At 39.7% G+C, this 24,194-nt stretch overlaps 1 protein-coding gene across 2 annotated transcripts in view; it reads left to right on the forward strand.

The window, feature by feature from the left end:
* The window catches only part of LOC139205535 (focal adhesion kinase 1-like), a 60,289-nt gene that overhangs the window by 10,586 nt on the left and 25,509 nt on the right, over positions 1-24,194 (forward strand). Inside the window, exons 3-23 of one of the 2 annotated variants that reach the window (XM_070835782.1) lie at positions 8,132-8,418; positions 8,512-8,678; positions 10,812-10,899; positions 11,201-11,280; positions 11,462-11,524; positions 11,626-11,680; positions 12,162-12,302; positions 12,786-12,863; positions 13,465-13,572; positions 14,193-14,310; positions 14,690-14,720; positions 15,127-15,197; positions 15,622-15,639; positions 16,300-16,356; positions 19,868-19,965; positions 20,486-20,570; positions 20,663-20,763; positions 21,212-21,327; positions 21,751-21,851; positions 22,026-22,115; positions 22,713-22,917. In XM_070835782.1, coding sequence (XP_070691883.1) covers positions 8,176-8,418; positions 8,512-8,678; positions 10,812-10,899; positions 11,201-11,280; positions 11,462-11,524; positions 11,626-11,680; positions 12,162-12,302; positions 12,786-12,863; positions 13,465-13,572; positions 14,193-14,310; positions 14,690-14,720; positions 15,127-15,197; positions 15,622-15,639; positions 16,300-16,356; positions 19,868-19,965; positions 20,486-20,570; positions 20,663-20,763; positions 21,212-21,327; positions 21,751-21,851; positions 22,026-22,115; positions 22,713-22,917 — 2,114 coding nt within the window. In that variant the 5' untranslated portion in view covers positions 8,132-8,175. The remainder of the gene's footprint in view (positions 1-8,131; positions 8,419-8,511; positions 8,679-10,811; positions 10,900-11,200; positions 11,281-11,461; positions 11,525-11,625; positions 11,681-12,161; positions 12,303-12,785; positions 12,864-13,464; positions 13,573-14,192; positions 14,311-14,689; positions 14,721-15,126; positions 15,198-15,621; positions 15,640-16,299; positions 16,357-19,867; positions 19,966-20,485; positions 20,571-20,662; positions 20,764-21,211; positions 21,328-21,750; positions 21,852-22,025; positions 22,116-22,712; positions 22,918-24,194) is intronic. The other variant, XM_070835783.1, reaches the window with a different exon arrangement.

Consider the following 24,194-nt stretch of genomic DNA (forward strand, 5'->3'; position numbering starts at 1 on the left):
CCACCTTTCCCCTCAGGTCTCTGTCACTTTATGTCTCTCTCTGACATCAGACACCTGCTCTGACCTGGTTAACTCCTGCAGACTCAGAGGATTGTGGGAAAGCTTTGGAGGATGTGAGGCTCAGCTTCTCCCCGGGGTTTTTCTGCTTTCTCTCCTCATCCCACTCACCTTATTTGTTCCACTTTCTCCCTCAGTTTTACTTTTTAAATTCTTTCTTTTTGGTCACTCTGTTGTTCTTATTCATCCTTTAGTCTCTGCCTGTTTCATCTTTCCTCCTGTTTCATCAGTCTTCATCCTTCTGTCCCTGTGTTGCTCTGCTTTTCTCCTCCTGCGTCGCCATCCTCTTCCAGCTCTCCCTCACTATGCTCCATTTCTACGTTTCTCTTTGCCCTACATTTTTGTCTCTTTCTTAACTGATGCCAGTTTCTCTTTTTCATCGAACATTGTGGATTTACAAAACAAAACTACCACCTTTCTTGGAAAATGATACTTTGATGTGATTATATGGACTCTTACTTTGCCAGCAAGACATGTCAGTGTTATTTTGTAACCTGGATGTTCGACGTAAAGTGCCAAGCCATGCAACTTAAGATTTATGGCTGCAGGGAAGCCGCCTTCTTTGAATTTCACATCAAGGGTTGATTAATTGGATCAGCAGCTCCGCACTGAGGATCTGAATTTCATATTTTGTGAGGATTTATTGGACTGCAGGGTTGCCTAATGGGTAGAGAAATTATCCCCCAACCACAGACGTGAGGCTGAACATCTTTTTTGGGAAGACTCCACCCTGCTGAAGTGTCCGCGAGCTACTTACTGAATCCTCTCCACCCACAAGGGTGAGATCTCCCTGAGGTGAAGCAGTGAAAAATTAACTTCCTTACAAGGATCGTTAAATATCACATTGCACAATGGTGAAGTTATTTTGCTGGGTCAAAGGTCATGACATGCGTTGGACGGATTGATTACTAAGACCTAGACCTCAGGCTGCTTCCTGTCCTGGAGTAATATGATGTTTCAGAAAGCTTTTGGGGAGTGAGTTGCAGCCTTGGGACCAGTAGCTTGGATTACTCCACCAGATACTGTACTTCCAGTTCTTATTATCCTTCAGTTATTTTAGCATTAGATTTGTTTGCTGTTGTTGCAGGAGAAGGTCCAGATTAACTTTGACTTAGATAGATTCGGCATGCTGGGCCACTGTGGATGTAAGAAGCTGAGTTAGACCTTTATCTCTGTGTTATTCAAAGGTGAAATCATTTGGAGCATCTCTGTCAGCTGGACTTGGACCGTGATGATAGATGTCGAATGTAGTGGCTGCTAAAGCGTAGACTGCAACGGACTGGCATATTCTCTACCTCCTGTGGGGATACCTGCTGTGTCACCATCTTTTACAGTACAAAGGATATTTGACGTACTCTGTTTCCTCTTACTGGGCTCTTTTCCTTACGGGAGTTACTTACAACCCTGGGACACTGGCTTTGATTGATTTTTTCTTTTTCTTTGTATTGTGTTTCCTGTGGCTATCTTGTGAGATGGCAAAAATTGTACAATTGTACAGTGGACATTAACACCCTAGTAACCAGTCATATCCCAGTTATCAGCACTACAGGTCTGACTTTCTTTTTTTTTTTTTAACATTTTTGGATATCCTCCTTCACTTTTCCCTGGCTTATTCAAATATCTCATAGTTGTTAAAAGCCAGGTGAGCAGTCGGTCCTAGTCCTTGACTCTATGCCGTTTTCGGGGCCCAGCAGTTTTGTCTGGGCCCTGTGGCCACACCTTGAACGGGCCCCCCTACAAAACAAATGGAGAACAGCGGCTGCATCCCTCTCTGCTGGAGCAAGGGGGCCTGCATCTACGCACAGCACCCCCTACCAAGTATGTACTGATAAGTGTGTCATTAGAAACACGCCACATACAAACTGCATGCAAATTTGTAGTTGGGTATGTTCGTGTTTACTGTCAGCACTGAATTTAACCTTTACTAATTTAAGGCCTATGATGCACCTTCCTTTACCTTGGTATCATTATTTATAATGAAATTCCCATGTTTGTTTACCATCGCACATTCTGCTTGGAAGCATCTTTTTATTGTGCTAAACATTCAGTATTTTGTCCGGCTGGCTTTTTATTTACCTGAGATGTTTTATGCTTTGAAGTCTGAATCAGAGAGGGGCAAAATTGAGCAATGTATTTTATGTCATCCCGGCTTTGCGGGACGTTGTGTTACATGTGCTACAACACATCTAAATTCTGTCCTCTGTTTCAGCTGGCTGCCTTTATTCACGACAGAGGAGGTCCTGTTGTGGCCATTACTAAAAACTCATAACCAGCACAAATAACTTTCTCTAATTGTCCCAGCTGGTCCATGTAGTGGTGCTGAATGTTAGGTCACCAAAACTATCCAATGAATGAGTTACTTGTCAGACCATGTTGCTTTATTTTTACTGTGATTTTTATTTAAGAGGGCAGTGTGAAGCAGAGATACTCTGAACTGTTTCCGCTTTTGTTCAAGCTCTTGACTGAAAAACTGTTATCAGTTCATTTGCCAGGGTTACAGTTGCAAGCTGCAAGTAGGTTGGTGAATGGGGTGTTGGGAGATGGTTGTTAAAAGTTACTCCAGTGGCTCTGATGTCACTGAGACAGAGCACACACTCTCACAAATACACTCTGAGTGCCTTTTTTAAGCCGGCACATCATGGGAAAACATTGTATTTACATGGAAGGGACATTTAGGCGAGTATTGAAGAGTATATTCATGTATATAGCTATACAATGAATGTTTAGACTTTAAGCTTTTTCCTCTCTGTCCCCTGGTATAGATAATGCGCATCCTTGGCAGAAGAGAGTGTAGAGAGTGTAGTAGTATGGGGGAGGGGGGGGAAGAGGAAATTGTTTGAGGATGGGAGAAAGATGAGAGGGAGGATGTAAGAGAAGGTGGTTCAATAGGACACGAGGATCAAATGGAGATGTGAAGGCAGGAACTAAAAGGCCTGTGAGCATGAGAGATGAGCGACAGGAAGAGATTAAGAGAGGGGGAGAAGAACAGAGTTGCAGATGATGAAGGGTGAAAGGATGGAGAAAGAAGGATGCAGCAGATTTGGCATGGGAGAAGTGGAGGGGAAAAGAAAAGATGAAAGCTTTGAGAAGAAAGACAAAGATGGGGATAAATGTGAAGAACGAGCTACTGAGGGAAAAGAGAAAGAATAGGATGGTAAAAAAGACAGAAAGGCCTCGTCTCCCTCAGGATTGTGCTAACCCCAGTAACCCAGATACCAGTTAGACGAGGAGATAAACCGTCCTGCTGCTGCTACGGGACAGAGCTCAACTCCAGCCTACTGTGGTTTAACAGGCTGACTGTCAGTCACCAGAGCCCCACTGAGAGAGGGGGGTGGCTGCCTGCATGGCCTAGTTGATTTGATTCCTCTTATTTTCTCTATTTGAGTGTGTGAGGGCATGCATGTGGGGATTTAGTGCAGTTATGTTGAGTAGAAAGTGGCGCAGGGAGGAATGGTTTCATTTTTTTCTGTGCTGTATAGTGCACCTATTTTAAAATCAAGTCATCAAAGTCATAAATAACTGTTTACTATGACATCCATTTTACGTTTTGCCCCAAATCTGATTTTGGAAACTATAGAATCAGGTAGCTATGGGCCAGCTTTTTGTAATATAAAAGCTTTAAGAATTTTGTTTGTTTTGATGGCATAATGCACAAGAATGCAATGTCGTTTGGCAGCCAACTTGAAAGTGCCAGGTGTCAGATATTTCCATGCTGGATGATATCAAAAATATAAAAATATATTATATGCATATGTACCCCATAGCATGCAGATAGTTTGCTGAAAAAAGAGACAAAATGTAATCCCTGCCCAGTTTTGTTTTCAGCAACAATTAAGCAAAATTACTAACTGAACCTGCTTAAGCTATTATTTCTTTATTTCTTTATTCTTATTTCTTTATTCCGTTATTTCCTATGTAATGCCATCACAGCACCAGTCACATACTGGTTGGTAGCTTCAGCATTTAGGGGCTAAGTTAACAATAACCTCTTTTGATAAATGCTACCAAAAAAACAGGTGAACACACTCCATTTCCTAGCTATATGTGATGTAATGGTATTTATGGCGTTAAGTAACTGTATGCATGCACCAAGGGAAATGTAAGTATGCGTACTTCTTTAAGAGGATTGCATCAAGCTGTATGTAGTATTTAGGTTTAGGTTACTTGTGTGTGATTTTGTGTCACTGTTGTGTTTTGTGTCAGTGTATGCAGTGGTATGTTACAACGTTTTAGTGCTTAATATCTAATCAGATTACTGAGTGAGCAGCAGCAGCAGATGGCTGACTGTGGTTTGTGTCTCTATTGCTCCTCTGGTGCAACTGCTTCTATTTTAAAAACAAGTTGCAGTCAAAATAATGTCCCCAATACATTTTTTAGCGTGGCCCTCTGAGACGAGGCTGGAAGGTTGAATATAAACTAGCTGTAACTGAAGGTATGTTGTGCATCTGTATCACAAGTCGTACATTGTGCATTTTGCAACAACGCCTGCTGTGTATGAATTTATCATTCACCCCCAGTGGTACAACAAACACTGGCTTAATGCATTTCAAAAATATGCTGTGACATTTTCTTTTGAGGCAACATAATTTAATATTATATTACATATTTCCCCTTTTTATTCTAATGCAGTGCTGATCTTCACTAAGATTATTCCAAAGCAAAAACATATGCATGGTTTAATGTGAGGTGTAGCTCAGAAAGCCTTGGAATTTGAAGCATTCCCAGCAAATACACATAGCCGATCTGTCTCTGCTTTCAGCGGATAGGTACTGGTTAGTACTATTAACAAAGCAGCTCATATTATTATGATGTGATGATATTGTGGTGTTTCCACTGGAAACACCACAGCTGCAGTATAGCTGCAGTATACACTTTAGGGATTTTTTACAAGTATCCTAATAATCCAGTCATATCATAGCCACAGTTGTATCATTTTAATTGGATGATGATACTAATACTGTAAGAGGGACGTGTGTAATCTGATCTTCACTAATCTGTTGTATTAAAGCCTTGGGGATCTGTTGGGTATTTGGCCGTGCCGGTGACCATTAAACACCTCCATTATACCCTCCAAACCAAAAACATGTCCACTCTTTTCAGAGTACACCTTGTTATTTGTTAAACTGCAGAGCTTTAGGAGGTAAATGCTGAATAAATAAATAATAATTAGAGAGCTTGGTACAGCATGATATAACCAAGACAGCATTTTCACTTCTTGGTTTCAGGGACCTCTTGCCCTATACATGAAATGACTTTGACAACATACGTTTCTGTTAAAGATTTGATACTTGGACCAGTAAAAATCTTTCTTTTTTGTTTTGTAGTCCTTTTTTACAGATGAGCAAAACATTATTTATATGTTTTTTATTTTTAGGCACTTCATAATCAAAAGATAAAACCAAGTCAGTGTTTCAAAGCGAGGATCTTCCTTAAAATTTAGAAACTTAACAGCTGCTCTAGAAAAACAAAGGACAAGGAAACCTAACAAAATATCTATAAACCATACATGTATCTCAATTAGAGATGAAGGAGAACTGAACTGATCAGATTAATAGAAAAATAACAACAGTAACAAACAGGTTAATAATACCAAGAAAAGTGTATTTATAGTGTGTAAAGAGAAGGACTGAGAGGCTTTCATGTCACTATATTTACTACAGGCTGTGAAAAGGAAAACTAGTGTAATGCCTTTCCATTCCCACAGGATGTAATAATGTGTATCAGTCTCATGCACACGCACAGTTTAGTATGCACACGCACGCTCACACACCCTATTGATACAGCAAGTTCTTTTAAAGAGAGTGCTGAGTCAAGTTATCAGATACATAATGTCCTCCTTTACACTTCTGCAGTCATTGTGCGCGCGCACACACACACACACACACACAGGCATGTATTTCACTTGCTGTCTTTGAAGAGGCAACTGTAGGTCAAGCTGTTTAAAAGTGCTGAGCCAACTTTCCTCTGATATTTCTCTCTCCTTTTTATGTCTCCACGCTGGTGACAGTCGTGGCCGTAGACACCATTCTTGTAAACGCCATAATTCAATAATTTATGCGTTAATTATGACAAAATTTCACACAAATGTCTAACATGATAAAATAATGGAGTGATGAGATTTTATGCCGAAAAGGTGAAAGGTCAACCTCACTGTGACATCATAATGTTCTGCAAAAACACCTTTCTGGTCATTAGTCAGCGCCATAACTCAGAAAAAGAAGGGAAATTATGAGATAGTTACCATAATTCACATTTAGTCAGATACTAAATGGCTACCCACCTCGAAACTGTAGTGATTGTGTAGTTGCCAGATTGAAGATGTGTATGAAGCATCCATGTTTTAGAGTCTGTAGCTTCTTTGCAGCAACATCCAAGCCAAGCATGTGAACACATACAAGGAATCACATTTGAGGAAAGACTCAAGTTGTGTTTCTCTCAACGACATACACCAGAACAAGAACCACAAATCTTAACAAAGTCAAGTCAAATTCATTTTATTTATATAGCTCTGAATCACAAATCAAATATTTGCCTCCAGGGGCTTCACAATCTGTACAGTCAACAACATCCTCCATCCTTAGACCCCTGACTCAGCTGAGAAGCGATTCCTTCAAAGTCTTCTCTACATATAGTGTTTAAGTCTGGACAGACTTGGATGTAAAATGCAACTTGACTGGTTTGTAGAGGCATATGACTGGGAGACAGTAAATCTAGTTTTTCAAGATGAAATGAACTGACGGTGACCTGAACACAACATAGAGAAAAGCTGAATGTAGTGATATGATGTTTGTCAGTTGACTTTATTTTCTCCATCTTTATATTTATTAAGTGGATTAAATACATCACTCAATACAAATAATCAAATCTGTTAGGCTTGAATATCCTGGTAGATGATGATGTAGAACACAATTCCAGACAGTCTTTTGAAAAATGTTTAGCTGTATATTATATCCCCTATACTGGAAATGAGCCACGAAATTAGTCAGTCGATCAGATTCAGGTTTACTTGCATCTCCTTTTGTCACCATGTGATAGCCAGAATTCAGCTGAAACAGTCACTGGGGTGATGATGACTCGACAAAGCCTGCAGGGATATCCAGGAAGTGACAGCATGGCACAGGCAGCAGCAGAGTGTGTGCCTTGCACAACGATTAGATGTGTGAAGATGAACCTAGAGAGGTGGGGCAAAAGAAACAACCTTAAAGAAGGTAAACATGGGACATAAACAAAGCAGACAAAAACAGAAGAATCTGTGGAAGTGGGCGGTTTGTGTTTGTGTTTGCTTGACTCTGGTAGATGGCAAAGCACTGCAGTATGAATATAATTCCTGCTGTAGCCTCATACTGTGGCAACACAGTAATTGTTAACCAAGATATTGCTTGTTTATTTTCTAGAAGTTAGAATTCAATGGCGAGTTTAATTATGTTCAGCTGTGAGTCCATAAAGTACCTCTAAAAAGATCCTCTGTCAGTGTTTCCTGATTTATATTGACTCTTTACTGACTGAATAATTGACTGGCTGCCTGACTGAGTGGTTAGTGTGTAGCATTACTAAAGCAGGTAACCAATCTTCATCGCAATCATCAGTCTTTGGCATGTAGTATATGCAACTGTGCATGTGTGCATAAACACAAACGTGTGTATTCCACTACTGCCTTTATGCAGTTAATGGTTGTCAAAGTGTTGCTATAATATCACCTTTCTATTATCTGTTCTCCAACTGGATTTGTTCTGCATGAGTTCTCCTATATGTCTTTGATGTAACCTAAATGTATAAATTACAGTATGTATGACAGACCAGCGGTGACTCAGAGGTTATTTGAGTGGTTATTTTACTGTCTCAGCTATTTCCCTCAGCAGTGTGTTTTAAAAGGGTTGATGATGCAGTTTTCCTTGCATACCATAATCGCCTTTTTTTTAACCTGTTGATTATTTTCCTCTACTGTCTAATGCTCCCTTCACAAAATCAGATCATTGAACATATTTTCAGTAAGGATACAAAGCAGGTTGATTACAGGTCAACTAAAAAGTCACATTTTGACCTCCGTCCTCTCTTGTTTGTCTCTCTCTTTCAGAATATGATGGACAGTTAGCCCCAGCAGGAGCATCTGAGTCAGCGATGGCGTCGTCTTCCTACTTGGAACCCAACCACAATCACTCCACGGCGGGTGGTTGTGGGGTTAAATCCCGTTCTGGGATGCCTGGTGGTACCAGTGTTGGTACCAGCGGCTCTGCTGGAGGCCTTGAGCGACCCCCAGGCTCCATGGACCGAGTTCTGAAGATCTTCCATTACTTTGAGACAAACAGCGAACCGTGCACCTGGGCTAGTAATATCAGGCATGGAGACGCTACAGATGTCAGGGTAAGACACGCAAACATTGCTTATCTTTCTAGCCCTCCGCTGTCATTTCTCTGATTCTCACTGTTCTGTTCATCCCTCCACTTGTTTCAACAGGGTGTTATCCAGAAGATAGCAGAGATCCACAAATTGCGCTGTGTGTCTTCTCTGGGCCTCCGTCTGACCCATCTGCACTCCGATGCACTCCATTGGTTACACCCTGATTTGGGCGTGTCTCATGTCAGGGAGAAATATGAGAAACAGCATCCCCAGGAGGAGTGGAGGTAGAATTACAACAACATTTAAAATTTCACACTCACTGTCTGTTCCCGCTCCCCATCTCTTCCCTTCTTTCACTTGTTTCACATTTCCCTTGTTATGCATAGAAAGTGAGCAGGTCTGGATGTTACAGTCCCTAAAAGACCATCAGAACTTACTTGTGGCTGACGATACCTTTGTCCGTACTTTAGGTAGCTAATATTAAACAGCAGGCCAGTAACATAATCTCCACATCTTTACAAATGCCCAATTGGACTGTATAGGAGCTACACTTGTTTAAGCTACAAACTTGCCAACCAATAGTGTTTTATTAGCTAATCCTATAAGATACAATTACATAACATACGGTCCCAATAAAAGCATTTTATACTTTCAATAAACCACAGACCAAGACCTGAATTATAATGCTAATGTGAACTACTGTATACAAGCAGTAAAAAATATTACAACCAAGTATTAAATCTATTTAATTTTTATTATTATTACTTTTACCACAGTCCCTGTCCAATTTTCTTGAGATTTAAAAGCCCTCATATATTGTGTTTCCTCATTCATTCATATCTGCCAATTGTGAATATAGAGTTTACAGCCAAAATGAATCAAAGGCTGGCGCTTAACTATTTTAAGTGGATATTCTTTACAGCTCTCCTTAGAATTCAGTCCATTGTCCTCCGGTTGATGTATTACACTCTAAATCATTAAAATTAAAATGAATTCAAAATGAACGAGTCATTCACGCTGCTAACATGCAGCCTCTGCCAGTTGTTGCAGCTTTGCCTCGCAGGGCAGCGGAGCTGCACCCCCAGAGCTTCTGCTGCTGCCAAGCTATTGTTAGAACAGCAGAAGTAGCCCAGGGGATGGACTGACTCTATCTCACTCCTGTCTCGCTCCCTCGCGTGCTTTCTCTCATTCTGTCTCATGTGCTCACAGTTGCTCTTTTTCACTTTGATCTTTCTCTCTTTCCTCCTTTCTCTCATCTCTCACATCTCTGTGTGTTTTCTTTCCTATCAGCTCTCTCTTTTCTCTCAAACACGCATCAGTTGCTCCCTTCTCACACTCTTTTTGGTTCATTCATTATAGAACGAGGATGTTTTATTCATTTTGTCTTCAGCCTTGATTTCTTTTGTAATCTAACTACAGGCCTGTAGCATCACAGCAGCTTGGAGCACACTACTCTCCTGACCCATTTCTCTCCGCTGTATTCACTGCAATATGTCAGTCATAAACTGATATGTCGCTATAAACAATGATGGCCCATCTGGGTGCTTCTGTGACACAGTTAACTGGCAAGTGTTACAGCAGGAATCTCATTATGCTTTAAAGAATTACAAGGTTATCTCTGTTGGTTAATGCACTGTCAGCAAAATATGAAATCACGTCTTACTGTGCCACCATACAGCAATATAGAGAGTAGAAAGGGCATTTTCCAACTTCAAGACCCCTTAGTTGGCAAACAGCCACCCTGCTGAGGTGACTTTGAGCAAAAGATAGAATTTACTGCTCTGTGGATGCTCTGTCTTATGTAACTAACACGTGCTTTAACTTCCCTGTGAAGGTAGAGCAAGATGAACAAAGAAAATAGTGGAAGCACAAGACAACCTACCAGGCCCTATCAGTGGGGCATATCAGTCCTTGGTGTAACAATGACAGGATTCTGTGGTTTATTGTCTAAGTCTTTAAGATGCACAAATATTTTAACTATAAGCGATTGGTTTTGAAACACTCCTATCAAGTAAATCATCAATTTTCTGTTACATTGTAATATTTGACATTTTTAAGAAAGGTTGTATCCAACCTGTTGAAAAATGTTTCAAGGTGAATGTCGTATGATGTGCCAATGAATAGCACTCCATCACTTATATAAATGAGGCTCCTGGTTGTTCGACCAAAAACCTATTTTTTATGTAAAACAGATACTCTTTTTAATATCGAAATTGGTGTGCCTTTCATTCTCTAGTATACCTGAAACTAGTGTGCTCTTTGTGTGCGACAGCTGTGTGTATGAGTGTGCATGCCTCTGGCTCTATGCCTCAGACAGGCATTGAATTTGGATGCTACAGGTCAGTTCATTCTCAGCGTGTGTGTTTGTGTGTGCACTGACCATATGGTTATTTGGCCGAATTATCTGTCATTCTTAGGTATGAGTTGCGGATACGGTACCTTCCTAAAGGTTACCTCAGCCATTTCTCTGAGGACAAACCCTCTCTCAACTACCTCTATCACCAGGTGAGGCAATACAGCAGGATCACATAAAAAAACAGGAGATGGTCGCCTCCTTGTGAAATAAAAGTAAAAATGCTATTTTGTTTTAAATGATTTCCTTATCTGGTCTTCTCACACATCATTTGCTCTTTTGCTTCCTCCCTGTCGCTTTCACATCCAACAAGGCAGACATACCCTACAGATAATTAAAAAGAGACTGTACCAGACTACAGATTTCATATTTAATGCTTTAACTTTCAGCTGGTTTTATCTTTTGAGAAGTGTTGTTATAAAAAAGTTGTGTTGTCATATTGTACTTCACCAGGTAAAGAGTGACTACATGCAGCATATAGCTGATCAGGTGGATCAAGACGTTGCTTTGAAACTGGGCTGTTTGGAAATTAGGTGAGAAACATATACACACCCACACACTAGTTCTTTTATCACAACCACTGATTGATCTTGACTGTTTGTCATTGCTTTTATCAGAGATTTTTTCCCTTTATATCTGAACTAAAAAGTCTTCTGGTGACCATTTAATATTGTTTCTACAAACTGTATCTCCTTCTCTCTGTGAATTATACAGGAGGTTCTTCAGAGAGATGCCAGGCAACGCCCTGGATAAGAAATCCAATTATGAACTACTAGAGTAAGATTGATTTTATTTGATCTAAACTGTAAACTGCATGTATTTCAGCAAATACTTTTGCAACTTTTCAAAGATAAATGTTGTGTTGCTGTTATTCTTAGGAAAGACGTTGGTTTGAGAAGGTTCTTCCCCAAAAGCCTGCTGGACTCCCTGAAGGTGAGGCTTAACCACTGTTGTAGAAACATAGTCACTTACTTTTATTTCCCTGACTTAAAGGTCTGATATCCACGCTCATGTGCCCGTCTTGGGTCATATTCCGCTGTATCTTTGTATAGCTAATAGCTGTTTGCTGCTATAGAAATGCTTTGAATCTCATTTGGAGAACCTTTTAATGGCCCAATTTCCCATTTAAATTCCATTGCCAGATACACTGACAATCTTAGTCAGCTGGATGAGCTCATGGCTATTTGACTAAGTGACCATCTCACTGGCAAGGAGACCAACTTGATGACTGAATGGATGTCTGGCTGAATGTCTGATAATCTGATTGTCTGGAATTAAGTTCAGCCTCCTGTTGTCACTCACAGTTTGCCCTGTCAGTTGTCTCTTGTGTGTTTCTTGGCTCTGAACCAACTTTCTCCCAGGAAGGTTCAACCCGTGGAAATGTTTTTTCCTCCTTCTACCCCCTCTCTAACAGGCGAAGACTCTTCGTAAGCAGATCCAGCAGACATTTAAGCAGTTTGCCAACCTCAATGATGAGCAGAGCATCCACAAGTTCTTTGAAATAGTCTCTCCCATCTACCGCTTCGACAAAGAGTGCTTCAAATGTGCTTTGGGGGTAGGTCAGCACTCAATTCATAAAAACAAAAAATGTTACATGTAAGGATGAATGGTGAAGTCTATTTATAGATTTTCCACACCCTAAAAAATTCATACTAAGTCAGAGGAATGGGAGCTTGAGCCTGTTTAGCATGCTCAAGGTAAAAACAACCAAAGCGAAGTATCATCTTTAATTTAAATGGCTTTCCACAAAGATACAAGGTGAGGTCAATTTTATGCATTTGTTCCACAGTGCTGCTTAGTGCCAGTAATACTGTTCTTATTATCCATGTCACTGATGGAATACAAGCCTGTCTCTGTCCTGGAGGGCATTTAATCTCAAATGTAGTGGAAACAGATTAGAACATTAAACTGGTTTTATGCTATCAATATTGCATTTTTCGCAGTTCTATGTTTAGTTAATAAAGCAGATGATATGATGAAAGGTGACATTTATTTTAATGCTGTGTTTCTGCCACTGTCTTTCTCTCTCCCTCTCTAGTCTAGTTGGGTAATATCAGTAGAGTTGGCTATTGGACCAGAGGAAGGAATCAGCTACCTCACAGATAAGGGCTCAACGGTGAGTATGCACACAGATGTCTCATCTTACAAGGTCTAACTCTGCATTATCAGGCCCCAGTCAAAGTGTAGCCATTAACTTCAGAAAGCTTTCAACACGTCTGTATCCTGCATGCTTTTAATTGGAAGGCTTTTAATGGAGTAGCAATCGTACTATACTGCCCTCTACTGGTTTACTTCTCCAGTAGACAGATTTTCCCTTGTCTCCTCACTTGGCCACATTGAATTGAGCCTTGACGTGATGGTGGCCAGGTTTGTTTTTTGTTATAAAACAGATACTATGAGCTAGAAAAAGCCAAATGTGTGTGATCACCAGGTGATGCATTAATGAGGTGCTTGCTGCATTGACAACTCAAACAACATGAAGCAGCTGCACACCTGTAATTCCAGTGCCATGAGTTGTTAAATTTCAACTTAATTAGGATACACCTCAAAATGTCAACAATTTACTAAATACGTTGTTTAAAGTATGAAAATGAATCAGCTTATCTTGTTTGGCCTTCATCAACTCACTGTTGACATTGTTTTCTTGTCATGGTCAAATAAATAGCATCAGCATGTACTATTATAATATTTCTGTGTATCTATCTCTGTCTCTGCAGCCTACACACTTAGCTAACTTTAACCAGGTTCAGTCCATCCAGTACTCTGCTTTGGAAGAGAAAGACAGGAAAGGCATGCTGCAGCTCAATGTAGCAGGAGCTCCAGAGGTGAAAACACACACACATCTTGCATACTGCTCCCAGGGCTTTTTCATTGTTGGCTTAATCTTTTTTTGAGACAATACTTATCATTTGAAACATAAATAAACCATTGATTCACATGTTGGTGGGGCATTTTAAGCTGCGACCCAGCTTAGCCATTTATTGTTGGCTTGTAATTATATCAGTCACATCAAGTTTTTGAAAGTCTTTTAGTCTGCTTTCATCCAGTTATTCATTTATACATGGGTAACAAACATGAAGTTTCTGCTTGTTTTCAAGTTGTAGTAACACAAAATCTACAGGAAAAAAACAGGGAGTGACGTTGGGAAAGAAGGAAATGGCACATGGGAGGGTAAAGGCGGGTGTTGCCATCTGCACTTGAGTGTCAGCGTGAGTGTGTCTGTTGAGAGTGGGTGTGTGTTCGTAGCAGGCCTTGCTAGTGGAAAAGCATGTGTGCATCAGCGTGTAGCTGTGTGTGTGTGTGTGGAAGACTGAGTGTGTGTGTGTGTGTATCTGCACTGGTAGAAGACGTTATCCCTAATAAAGCTCTCATTGTGTCACTGTGAAGCAACTCTCTGTTCCACTCTTACACTCATTTGTGTGTGTGTGTGTGTGTGTGTGTGTAGCCCCTCACGGTCACCACAGCATCGCTGACCACAGCAGAAAACATGGCTGACTTGATTGACGGCTACTGTCGACTCGTGTCCTCGGCTACTCATTCCTTCATTGTCAGAGTCCACAAAGGTAGGACACACAATTACTGATTCTCATTTTGTCTCACTTCACGTCCAAATTCCGATATTTTGATAATGCTAGAATTATATGCAGCTAAATGAAAATTATCATGATTTTTATTTGTTTTAGATGGTAACAGTAATGTTACGTTATGTTATGTCAAACAAGAAATTAACTTTTAGTATGAATAATACTCAGGGTTGAAACTGTCCGTCAGTTGATTGTGGCTGATGAGACTTTAAGCTTGTCACTTTGAATAACCAGCTTGTGTTTAGCTAGTCTTTTCTAAAAATAACCTTGGCTACAAAGAAATGGGAACAGTGATTTCTCTCTAACATGAAGCCAGTCTGTTCTGTGTCTAATTCATATGTTCATTTTGCTTTTGCAGAAGGGGACAGAGCTCTGCCTTCCATCCCCAAGTAAGTCTACAGTCTCCTCTCGTCTCTTTAGTTGGTTCATCAAGTAAAAACAAGTTCTCGTTATCTTGTGAGAAATACAAGAGGTGTAGTCAAGGTTCTAGTGACGCATGAAAAAAATTGTTTCCTTTTACCAGTATAACTTTGTTTTCTTAAGTGGTTTTATATTTAGTGCTTACACTCATTATTTGCACTTCAGAATTTGTTTTGAGAGAAATGTGAATGAGATTGCGTACTGAAAATTTTAGTTTTCGAGCATCTTGATGACATTTTATCTATTGTATAAAACAAAGTAAATATGATATTGAAGATATAGACACTCTTGTGTTCTTAACTTTTATAATGTTCTGATGTTGAAGGATTCTCCACTGTCTACATAACAAAAATGATTACCTCATCTCTTGTCCAGAGTTTCAAATCATGAGAGGCGGATGGAAAAACGGATGGACGGAGTACGGACCAGAGCTGTTTGTGTCTCAGGTATAAACCCTTTGCTTCTGCTTTCTCCGTTCCTGTTGGTCTGTTTCTGCCCTGTTAATCTGCCTCTCTGTCTGCTGCTCTAAATGTCATGAATGAGAGTGACCGCTAAGAGTTACATAAAGGGTTCATAGATAATGTGTGCGTACCCTGTTTCCCCCATAAAGCCTCATCTGTGTGCGCAGTGAAGAGTCCTTGTCTTGCCAGATGTCCCCATGGAGAGCTTTAGTCACTGTCACTCTGCATCTGCCCTGACTGTCTACTGACCTCTGACTAACTCACACTGGCACAAAATTAGTATTAATACAGTAATGAGTCATTAAATAACATCTGCGATCTTATTTGTTTATCTTATACTAGTTACACTAATGTTTCTTTCCCCTTTTTCCCCACTGTGTGTGTTTTATGCTGCATGTGGCTTCTGCAGGTCACACTAGTGGCGATGGTAAACAACATTCTTTCTATTGACCGTCCTAAATAAGTAACTCAGTGGAATTCCTGCTCTGTGTCTGCATTTAGTGATACTGTATGTGTGTGCACTGTCTCACTCTCTCTATCTGCCTCTAACTGTTTTGGTCTTCTCCCATGACTCAACCTGTTTTTTCTTACTTGTTTCGGTGGAAAGAACAAACCTTTTCCATCCGTCCCCTTTCCTCCCCTCTGTGTCCTCCTCTCTGTGTCTCCCTCTCTATTGTACTCCTCTGTCTTACATTACTTGTCTGCGGCTCTTTTGTAGTACATGAAAGTTTTAAATGTGTATGTGTTTGGAATCGGGTATGGTGACGGTCTTTTGGAAAGGTACTTCTGTCTGATGATGGTGTGTTTCTGTTACTGTTGGTCTTTTTACTCTGTTCTTTTGTCTGTGAAGGTGTGTTTACAGAACTTCTAGAGTTGCATGCAGATCTAAGTAATTTCCTGTGACAAGAGTTATCTTGTCTCTTGTCTTTAAAAGTCAGATTATATAAATGATTATGTATTTAATATTGGACTTTTAATGTCAAAAATGTCTAGGGGGCTTTGCTTGTTGTACCAAAGTGGCCTTTTAGATGTGTGGTTAACGTCTCTCGGCTCTTTTTTCACTCCCCACTTCACTCTGGCTCTGCAGAAACGGATGACTATGCTGAGATCATAGATGAAGAGGACACCTATACCATGCCTTCAAGTAAGCAGACACACACATGCACACAAACACTGAAGGCAACTAATGTTACAAATGGAGAGACAAAGTGACAGGTGTGTGTATAGTAATATCAATATTTGTACCCACTTTGATCTGATTGGTCTTGTCTTGAATGTAGTATTATCAATATTTAGAAATTACTTTGAGCTAATTTGTCTTAGTCCTGTCTTGAATATTTTTGTGTGGTGGGGTAGTAAATCTGCCCCAAAACCAGATAATCACATGAAAGTCACAAGTCACATGAAAAAGCAGAACCCTTGAAAAATATGTGATCACTATTTTGCTTCTAACATCGATTGAAAGCTGAAAACTGACAAGCTGAAAATTTCTCCACAAATTCAGAAAGAATATTTGGAAATATTTCATCTCATGGTTGTTGATATAAGGTGAAAATACATCTTCTAACCATGTACCAATATCAACAATATACTGTGTTATTTAATGAACTGACGGGTGCTGGACATATGAAACCCAGAAAACGAATAAGAAAATAAAAGGAATGGCTGCCAAAGTGACGACATGGTTTGGAAGTTTGAATGAATCTATATTTTCCATGGTCACATGTAGCAATCTTTTTTAAAAGGGGAAACCACTTGAACCACATATTGTCTGTATATTAATAGGCCTGCAATCTATATTTGTTCTCGTCTGTTGTCACAAGATTTAATGAGGATCAGAGCTTCCTCTGACTGCTTTGACACATGATCTCTCCACAGTGTCACAGTTAGGGTAAATGGCTCTATGTCCTTCTTATTAGTATTTTGACAAGTGTTCATCTTGACAGTTTAACATCAGTGTAGAGGTTTATCTGGCCTTAAGACTCCTGTAGGATGAGAGTAAACATGAAAAAGGCCTGCCATGCTGCTGTTGCTGCTGAGTACTGCCTATTCATCAGGTTTAGCACTCTTGTTCATATTTAGCTCACTGCAATGATCAATGGTGATGCTACATAGGCAACGTTTAGAGGCAGCGGAGATGGGTGTTGTCACCTTAACATGTGATAGGAAATGGAGCTGAAGTGAAAGATTTTACCGACAAAATTACCCATTTAAACTGCCTCAAAATGTTGCCGGTGTATCATAAAATACATGTTGTTCCATGCAACCAAATTTCAACATGGCTTTGCTTTTTGACCATTTATAAATTATAGCTTTCCACATAGTCCTGTGGACAGTTGTAAACACACACAGAAACACACACACACACACAGAAAAGGCAAGTCAAACAGCATACAGAGATAACTAGATGTCCACAGCGTACAGTAAATGACTAAAAAGAAAAGTGCTGTTTATCACTCTGTAAAACATGTTTTACAGACAAACAAATTTCTCAGATGTGTAAATGGCTGATTTAGTTAGATGTTATGTAGTCAGATCAGTACATAAGGCTGGTAACAGTACGCTACTCATGTCTAGAGTCGTTTCGGTGTTAAACAGCAGGTGTCTGTGCAATAAAAGTCGTCCATTTGGTGTATAAGTTGTCTTTGTGTTAAAATGTACCTTTTACCAAATGTCCAAGCTAGCTAGAGGTGACCAGTGATGTGTGTGCTTGTTAGATATATTTATGCACAACAAAGATGAGCCTTCTTCAGACAAAACACACCAAAAGACTTAAAATATCCTATAACAAATTGTTTTCTATGACCCACTTTGGTAATAGCTACATGGTCATTAACATGCATCTAACTTAGCTGCATCATTGTCCCACCCACAATCATGGCAATCGCTAAAATAACATTGACACTTATTATGAAAACTGCAATTTATGGATCTCTGTACTCACAGCTAGTTATTTCTGTCTCCTATCATTAACCTATTTTCCCAGAATACTATGGACTAGATCAAGGTAATGATTGATTCGAACGTACCATCATTCTGGTTGTATTGTGATGGCACTTTGATTTGGTGGTTGTCGTGACCCTTACTTTACGTTTGCCTGCAACTGTAAAACAAAATTCTGAATTTATTTCTATATCTGTACCCTGTTGATTTGACCCCCCCCCCTCTGTTGATGTTTGGTGTGCTGTCAGTTTTAGGCAGAATTAATGGCGTCAGAACTCAGTCCTAGCTGTTGGACGAGGATCTTGTCGTGTTTTTTAAATGCTAAACAAATTCACACAGTTGTTAAAATCAATACCAGCTGACTTGCAGAATAATGAAAATGGTTGACATCCATTTGCTGCTCAGTTTAACAACTACATGGCAACAGTGCAAAAACATTTTATGTATTGTTTAACCTGGCACGTTCACTCGCATATCCCTATTTTCAACTTTGGCCGAAGGAGAACGTGCAGTGAGAGGAAAGGTTTTAAATCGATACATATATAAATGCATATAAATACATAATATAAATATATACACTACAACATTTAAACCCAAACCACTAACAAACAGGGTAGTACCGCTCCATTGTTTAACCATAATGATTGACTTTTTTAAGATCTGGTTTCATGGTCGTCATTTAGAGGCAGAACACGCAGGCATTAATTATGGCCAACTGTATATTTTTATAATATTATGGTATGTTGTAACCACATTTAGTGCCATTCCCACTACAGGCATGTTATTACTCAGTATGGTTGTCTCTAAAGGTCGCACATGTGCTGGACATTTCACAGCCATGAACAGTATGAAACAGAAGTCATAGATTTGTCAAACTCTGTGAACGCCATGTATGCTATTTTCATAGGCTGATTACATGGACAAAGTCAGGTCAACAGTGTCATGCCTGTCTGGCAAAGCAAACCACCAGCCTCTCAACAGCCACATTAGTATTTCCTTTAAACCTTTTGGATGAAGCAAATGTAAGACTGGTCCCACATTGAGCTTTGAATTCCTGCCAATTATATCTCACTATTATGCCACCCACCTGACTTTATCCATATTACATTTGATTTGATGTGTAAATTCATGTTCATATACACATTGAGTGTTACCGGCTCTTGTTTGTCTGTGTGGCATGTCTGGCTGTGGTTTGCTGATGCTGTTGTTGCATGCTGTTGACAGTGAGCTACGCTGATTGCTATAACTAAACTAAGCTTGTCAGAGTAGGAAGGTGCCTTAACTTTATTCATCTGTAAATTCTGGATGATTACATTTGCATACTTTGCTCTGTTTTAAATAGCCCTTAGCAAAGACAGCACCACATAATGTTTGTTCTTACTCCATGTGGGCAGGTCAGAAATGTTTCCAGAACTGTATCTCCTTTTAAGTAACTGCTGTGTCATGTTTGTATAAATTTGTTGGATTAATGGTTTCAAAGGTTTGATAATCCACAGAATCACTTGTATGTTTTCTCAGATTAAAGGCAGATTAAATGAGCCCTGCTTGATGTAAAGCACTCTGACAAGCTTGGTAAATGCAAGGCCTGACTAAAGAGTGTATATGTGTGAGCGCTGATGTGTGTGTTTTGATCTAAAGGTCTACTCTGTTTGTCCTTGTTTGTGTGTCCATTTCTGCATGTTTGTTCATCTCTGTGTATATTGTGTATTCAGCACGGGACTATGAGATTCAGCGGGATCGTATAGAGTTGGGACGCTGCATAGGGGAGGGTCAGTTTGGAGACGTTCATCAAGGAGTCTACATCAGCCCGGTGTGTATTCTCTTCCTCACACACTCAAGCTTTTAATGTCAGGAGCTGATAATTTTCTAGTAGCTTTATTAACTATGATAATCCACTTAATATAGCCTGTTGTACACTTAAATTTGTACTCTTACATTTAAAGGCAAAAAAATCTGATACTGACAGTCACTTACTTCATTCGTCTTCTCTCTCACACTCTCCCTGCAAAGTCACTGAAGCTAGACTAAAAACATGAACTGAATTTGAATTCACAATCATAACAACTGCACGTTTACAGTATAGTTATAACAGAGAAAAATGACGAGGTGGGTTTGCCACTTCATATCCATAATGTGATTTTGGTAGGTGATACACAAACAGAAAATATTCTCAGTATAGTTTAATAGGCTTTAAATATATTTGTTGGTTACCCTAAATCCTAAACGTTTGAGTTGGAGTTTCCTGCTGATCTACTGAGTTATGAGCATATGAATGTGAATAGGCTTCATGTGTAATGCTGATAGCGTTTGCTTGGATCTGTTTCCTGCAGGAGAACCCAGCGCTGTCTGTGGCAGTGAAGACCTGTAAGAACTCAACGTCAGACAGCGTCAGGGAAAAGTTTCTCCAAGAAGCATGTAAGGTTTTTGTTTGATTTCCTCAATTATTTGCCCATTTGGTATAGAAACACCTGCAAATTGCCCTTTGCCCCGCTCTTTTCTCCCTGCAGTGACCATGCGTCAGTTTGACCACCCACACATCGTGAAGCTGATGGGAGTCATCACAGAGAATCCAGTCTGGATCATCATGGAGCTCTGCACACTCGGAGAGGTAGAACACAAATAGAGATTTGTATAAGGCTTTGAAGTATGTGTTAGTTTATCGTTTATCATTTTTTAATTTGTTTTAAAAAGAAAATAGGGAATTTATTGGGTGAAAATTAGATTCTTAAAAATGTATTAATTCAACAGTATGGGTGTAAATCAGATTAGAAAAAATAACACCTGCAGCCAAAAAAAATTAGCTTTTCAAATTATTTTGAGTGTCAATAGTTTTATAAGCAATAGCTGTTAATTCCATTTTTCTCTTTTTTATTAATCTCTCTTTTATTAATGGAGCTTTCTGAGCTGTGTTGGTTTTAAACTCTTGTTTAAAATTTAGAATTAATTAATGTTTTTCTGTTAAAAATGTTAAAAATTTGCATTGCATTTAATGACTCCCAAAAAACATTGCTCTCTTCCTCATATCCCTTTGTCTGTGTTTTTTTTCTCCTCCATAGTTACGGTCATTTCTCCAGGTGAGGAAGTACAGTCTAGACTTGGCCTCTCTCATCTTGTACTCCTACCAGCTCAGCACAGCGCTGGCATATCTGGAGAGCAAACGCTTTGTACACAGGTATGCATCAGCATCTCCCAAAACCCCAATGTAGCGCAGTAGTAAAATTGTAGAAGTTAATATTCCACTACAAAATTAATATAAGAGCAAAGTGGCCAGAGCAAAATAACATCTCATATGAATTAGTGGCTGGATTTGACCATATATACAAAAAGACCATATATGATTTAGGGCAACAGCATGGGAAAGAGTTATTTTATTGCAAATACATATTTTCTTTAAACCCCAGCACAGTGTTGCCACCTACTGGAAACAAACATGTTGGCTGATCCAAAAGGCTGAATGAGGAATGCTAACCATCTTATTTTCCCAGAAGCTACATGAGAGATGGAAATTATTACTTCAAGTGTTCGGTGATGTCGATTATCAAAACAAATGTCAAGTATTTAGGACTTCCTCTCCTTTTGGTTTTGTCCTCTTCAGGGATATCGCAGCGCGGAACGTGCTGGTGTCTACAGTCGACTGTGTAAAACTGGGAGATTTTGGTTTGTCACGATACATGGAGGATAGCTCTTATTACAAAGGTATATATATATATACCTCTATACCTGTGTTACTGTGTTCCCGTAAATGCACACTTCACCATCTCTTTTTAAGTTTGTTCGGTCCTCCATAACACATGGAGGAAAACACCATTATTATCGATTGGGCTGACATCAACTGAGTGTGACAGAGTTCTCCCGATCCATGTTTTGCAGCATCTAAAGGTAAACTGCCTATTAAATGGATGGCTCCAGAATCCATCAACTTCAGACGATTTACCACAGCCAGTGATGTCTGGATGTTTGGTAAGTCTGTGTTGTTTTCTTCCTTTTTATCATTTCTATGTGTGTTGTGTTGATGATTTGTGCTGTAGCGTTTTAGTTCTTAGCTTTATGTCTGCCTCTGTGTTAGGGCGCAATGCAGACCCTTTGAGCTATGCAGGATAGATATCGTTGACCGATTGATGTTGCCTTCTGGAGTGTGTCACCTGAAAAATCGTAACTGGACTTTAGTGCGAGTTGCAATTTGAGTGTTGCTGCTAGCGGGCATGAAACCACAAGAAAAAGCTGGTCCTTACTGTTTGCATTCACTTCCACTCAACATAACCATGGGCCCTAGCTTTGTGGGTCTAGCTGAACTTGTTTGTATAATTCGGTATATTCATGACATTTCGTCTTTTATCTCATTTTTTGCTTCCTTCTGTGCAGTAAGCACAGCAGTGCATTTTCCTCCTCAGATGCCAATTTTGTTTACTGCCGTGGTCATGGAAACGCTCTGAGTTGCTCTATCGTTCTTGCATGAACCATGTTTGTGCCCTTACTCACTGCCTTTGCAGCATTTAAGACCCAATAGGTTGCTGTCTCATAGTGATTGAGTTTTTCTGTCTTTCTGTCATAACACAGGCGTCTGTATGTGGGAGATCCTAATGTTTGGCATCAAGCCTTTCCAGGGTGTGAAAAACAACGACGTCATCGGCAGGATAGAGAACGGCGAGCGACTGGCTATGCCCCCCCAGTGTCCTCCTACTCTCTACAGCCTGATGACAAAGTGTTGGTCGTATGACCCCAGCAAGAGGCCACGATTCACTGAACTCAAAACACAACTGAGGTACTTAACGGAGTGTGGTTTGATTGTGTGTGAGTCTCTTTGTGTGTCTCTGTAAGTGAGAGCTGTTTGGGGTTCAGCGTCTTGGTCAAGGACATTTTAGTATGTGGACAGAAGGAGCCTCTTGAGCTTTGTGAGAATGTTCAGTTATCATTTCTGTATGTCTGTAACCTCAGCTGAAGACTCATAACATGTATGTTTCAAGTGTAATGATATAAGATCTGTTGGCATTGTTGCTCAGCTCTGTGTCCATTTGCACCAGACATTCACCAGACATTTTTGGTCTCTCATTGTAGACTTTAGGTGTAATACCCTGAGTAAAACAAGCTCAAAGAATGATATGATTTGCAGACAAAAGCAGCACATTGATTACCTAACATTTATTGAATTTGAAAATTAAACACCCTACCAACAAAGCAGCTCTTTCCTGTAGCTTAGTTAAAGGAATCTGCCACAGTAAATCATATTTTCCAGAAGAAGTGTTTCCTTACAGCTTACTAACAGCAGGTGTCACTGTCTGTCTGCTCCATTCCTCTTGTTAGATTATCATAAAAGATACAGCAAATATACATTTTTAATCAAGCAACATGCTTTGGCTTTTGTCTTTGGCTGCTAAACATCAGACCAGAATGAACTATTAAAGATGGACCGGACAAGCAGATTCAGGGTCTGTACACAGAAAAAGCAGAAAGACGGTGATTTTATCCAGCTGAGGTCACATTTACTACTTACTGTCATTTACATGGCAGAGTGGATCATTTCAGTATCTCAGCAAGAAGATGTTTTATGTCGACTTGAACTACATGAATTTTTAATTTTTAATGTCTGACGTGGAGACACTTGGGATTTCCTATGAAGTTGTTTCATGTCACTCCAAACTCAGTTCTTTGGATAACAATGTATATTCTAATTTTCAACAATATGAAGTATTCAGTTTTAACTTTCTCTTCAATTGTGTCATTTACAGTGCACTTTAATGGGTGTTTGTCACACTGATATTGGACAAATGATAGAGGACTCCTGGCACATTTCTACCCCTCTACTGTATTCATGCAGAGGGTGACATTTCCTACATGGTTCAGCTCCCTTAAATGTTACCTGAAAGTGATTAACATCATAGTGAGCCATAACAAAACTGTCCAAATACACAACAGACTGCACTTAAATCCTGTTTGGGCTGAGGACATTACATTTGGCATGGTAACAGAGATGTGATGATGACAGTGATAGATTGAGTGAGATATCTCGGTCACACCCTGCTTCCTTGTTAAATGATACAT

Source organism: Pempheris klunzingeri, chromosome 8 (genome assembly GCF_042242105.1).
Source record: "Pempheris klunzingeri isolate RE-2024b chromosome 8, fPemKlu1.hap1, whole genome shotgun sequence".
Classification (NCBI taxonomy): Eukaryota; Metazoa; Chordata; class Actinopteri; order Acropomatiformes; family Pempheridae; genus Pempheris; species Pempheris klunzingeri.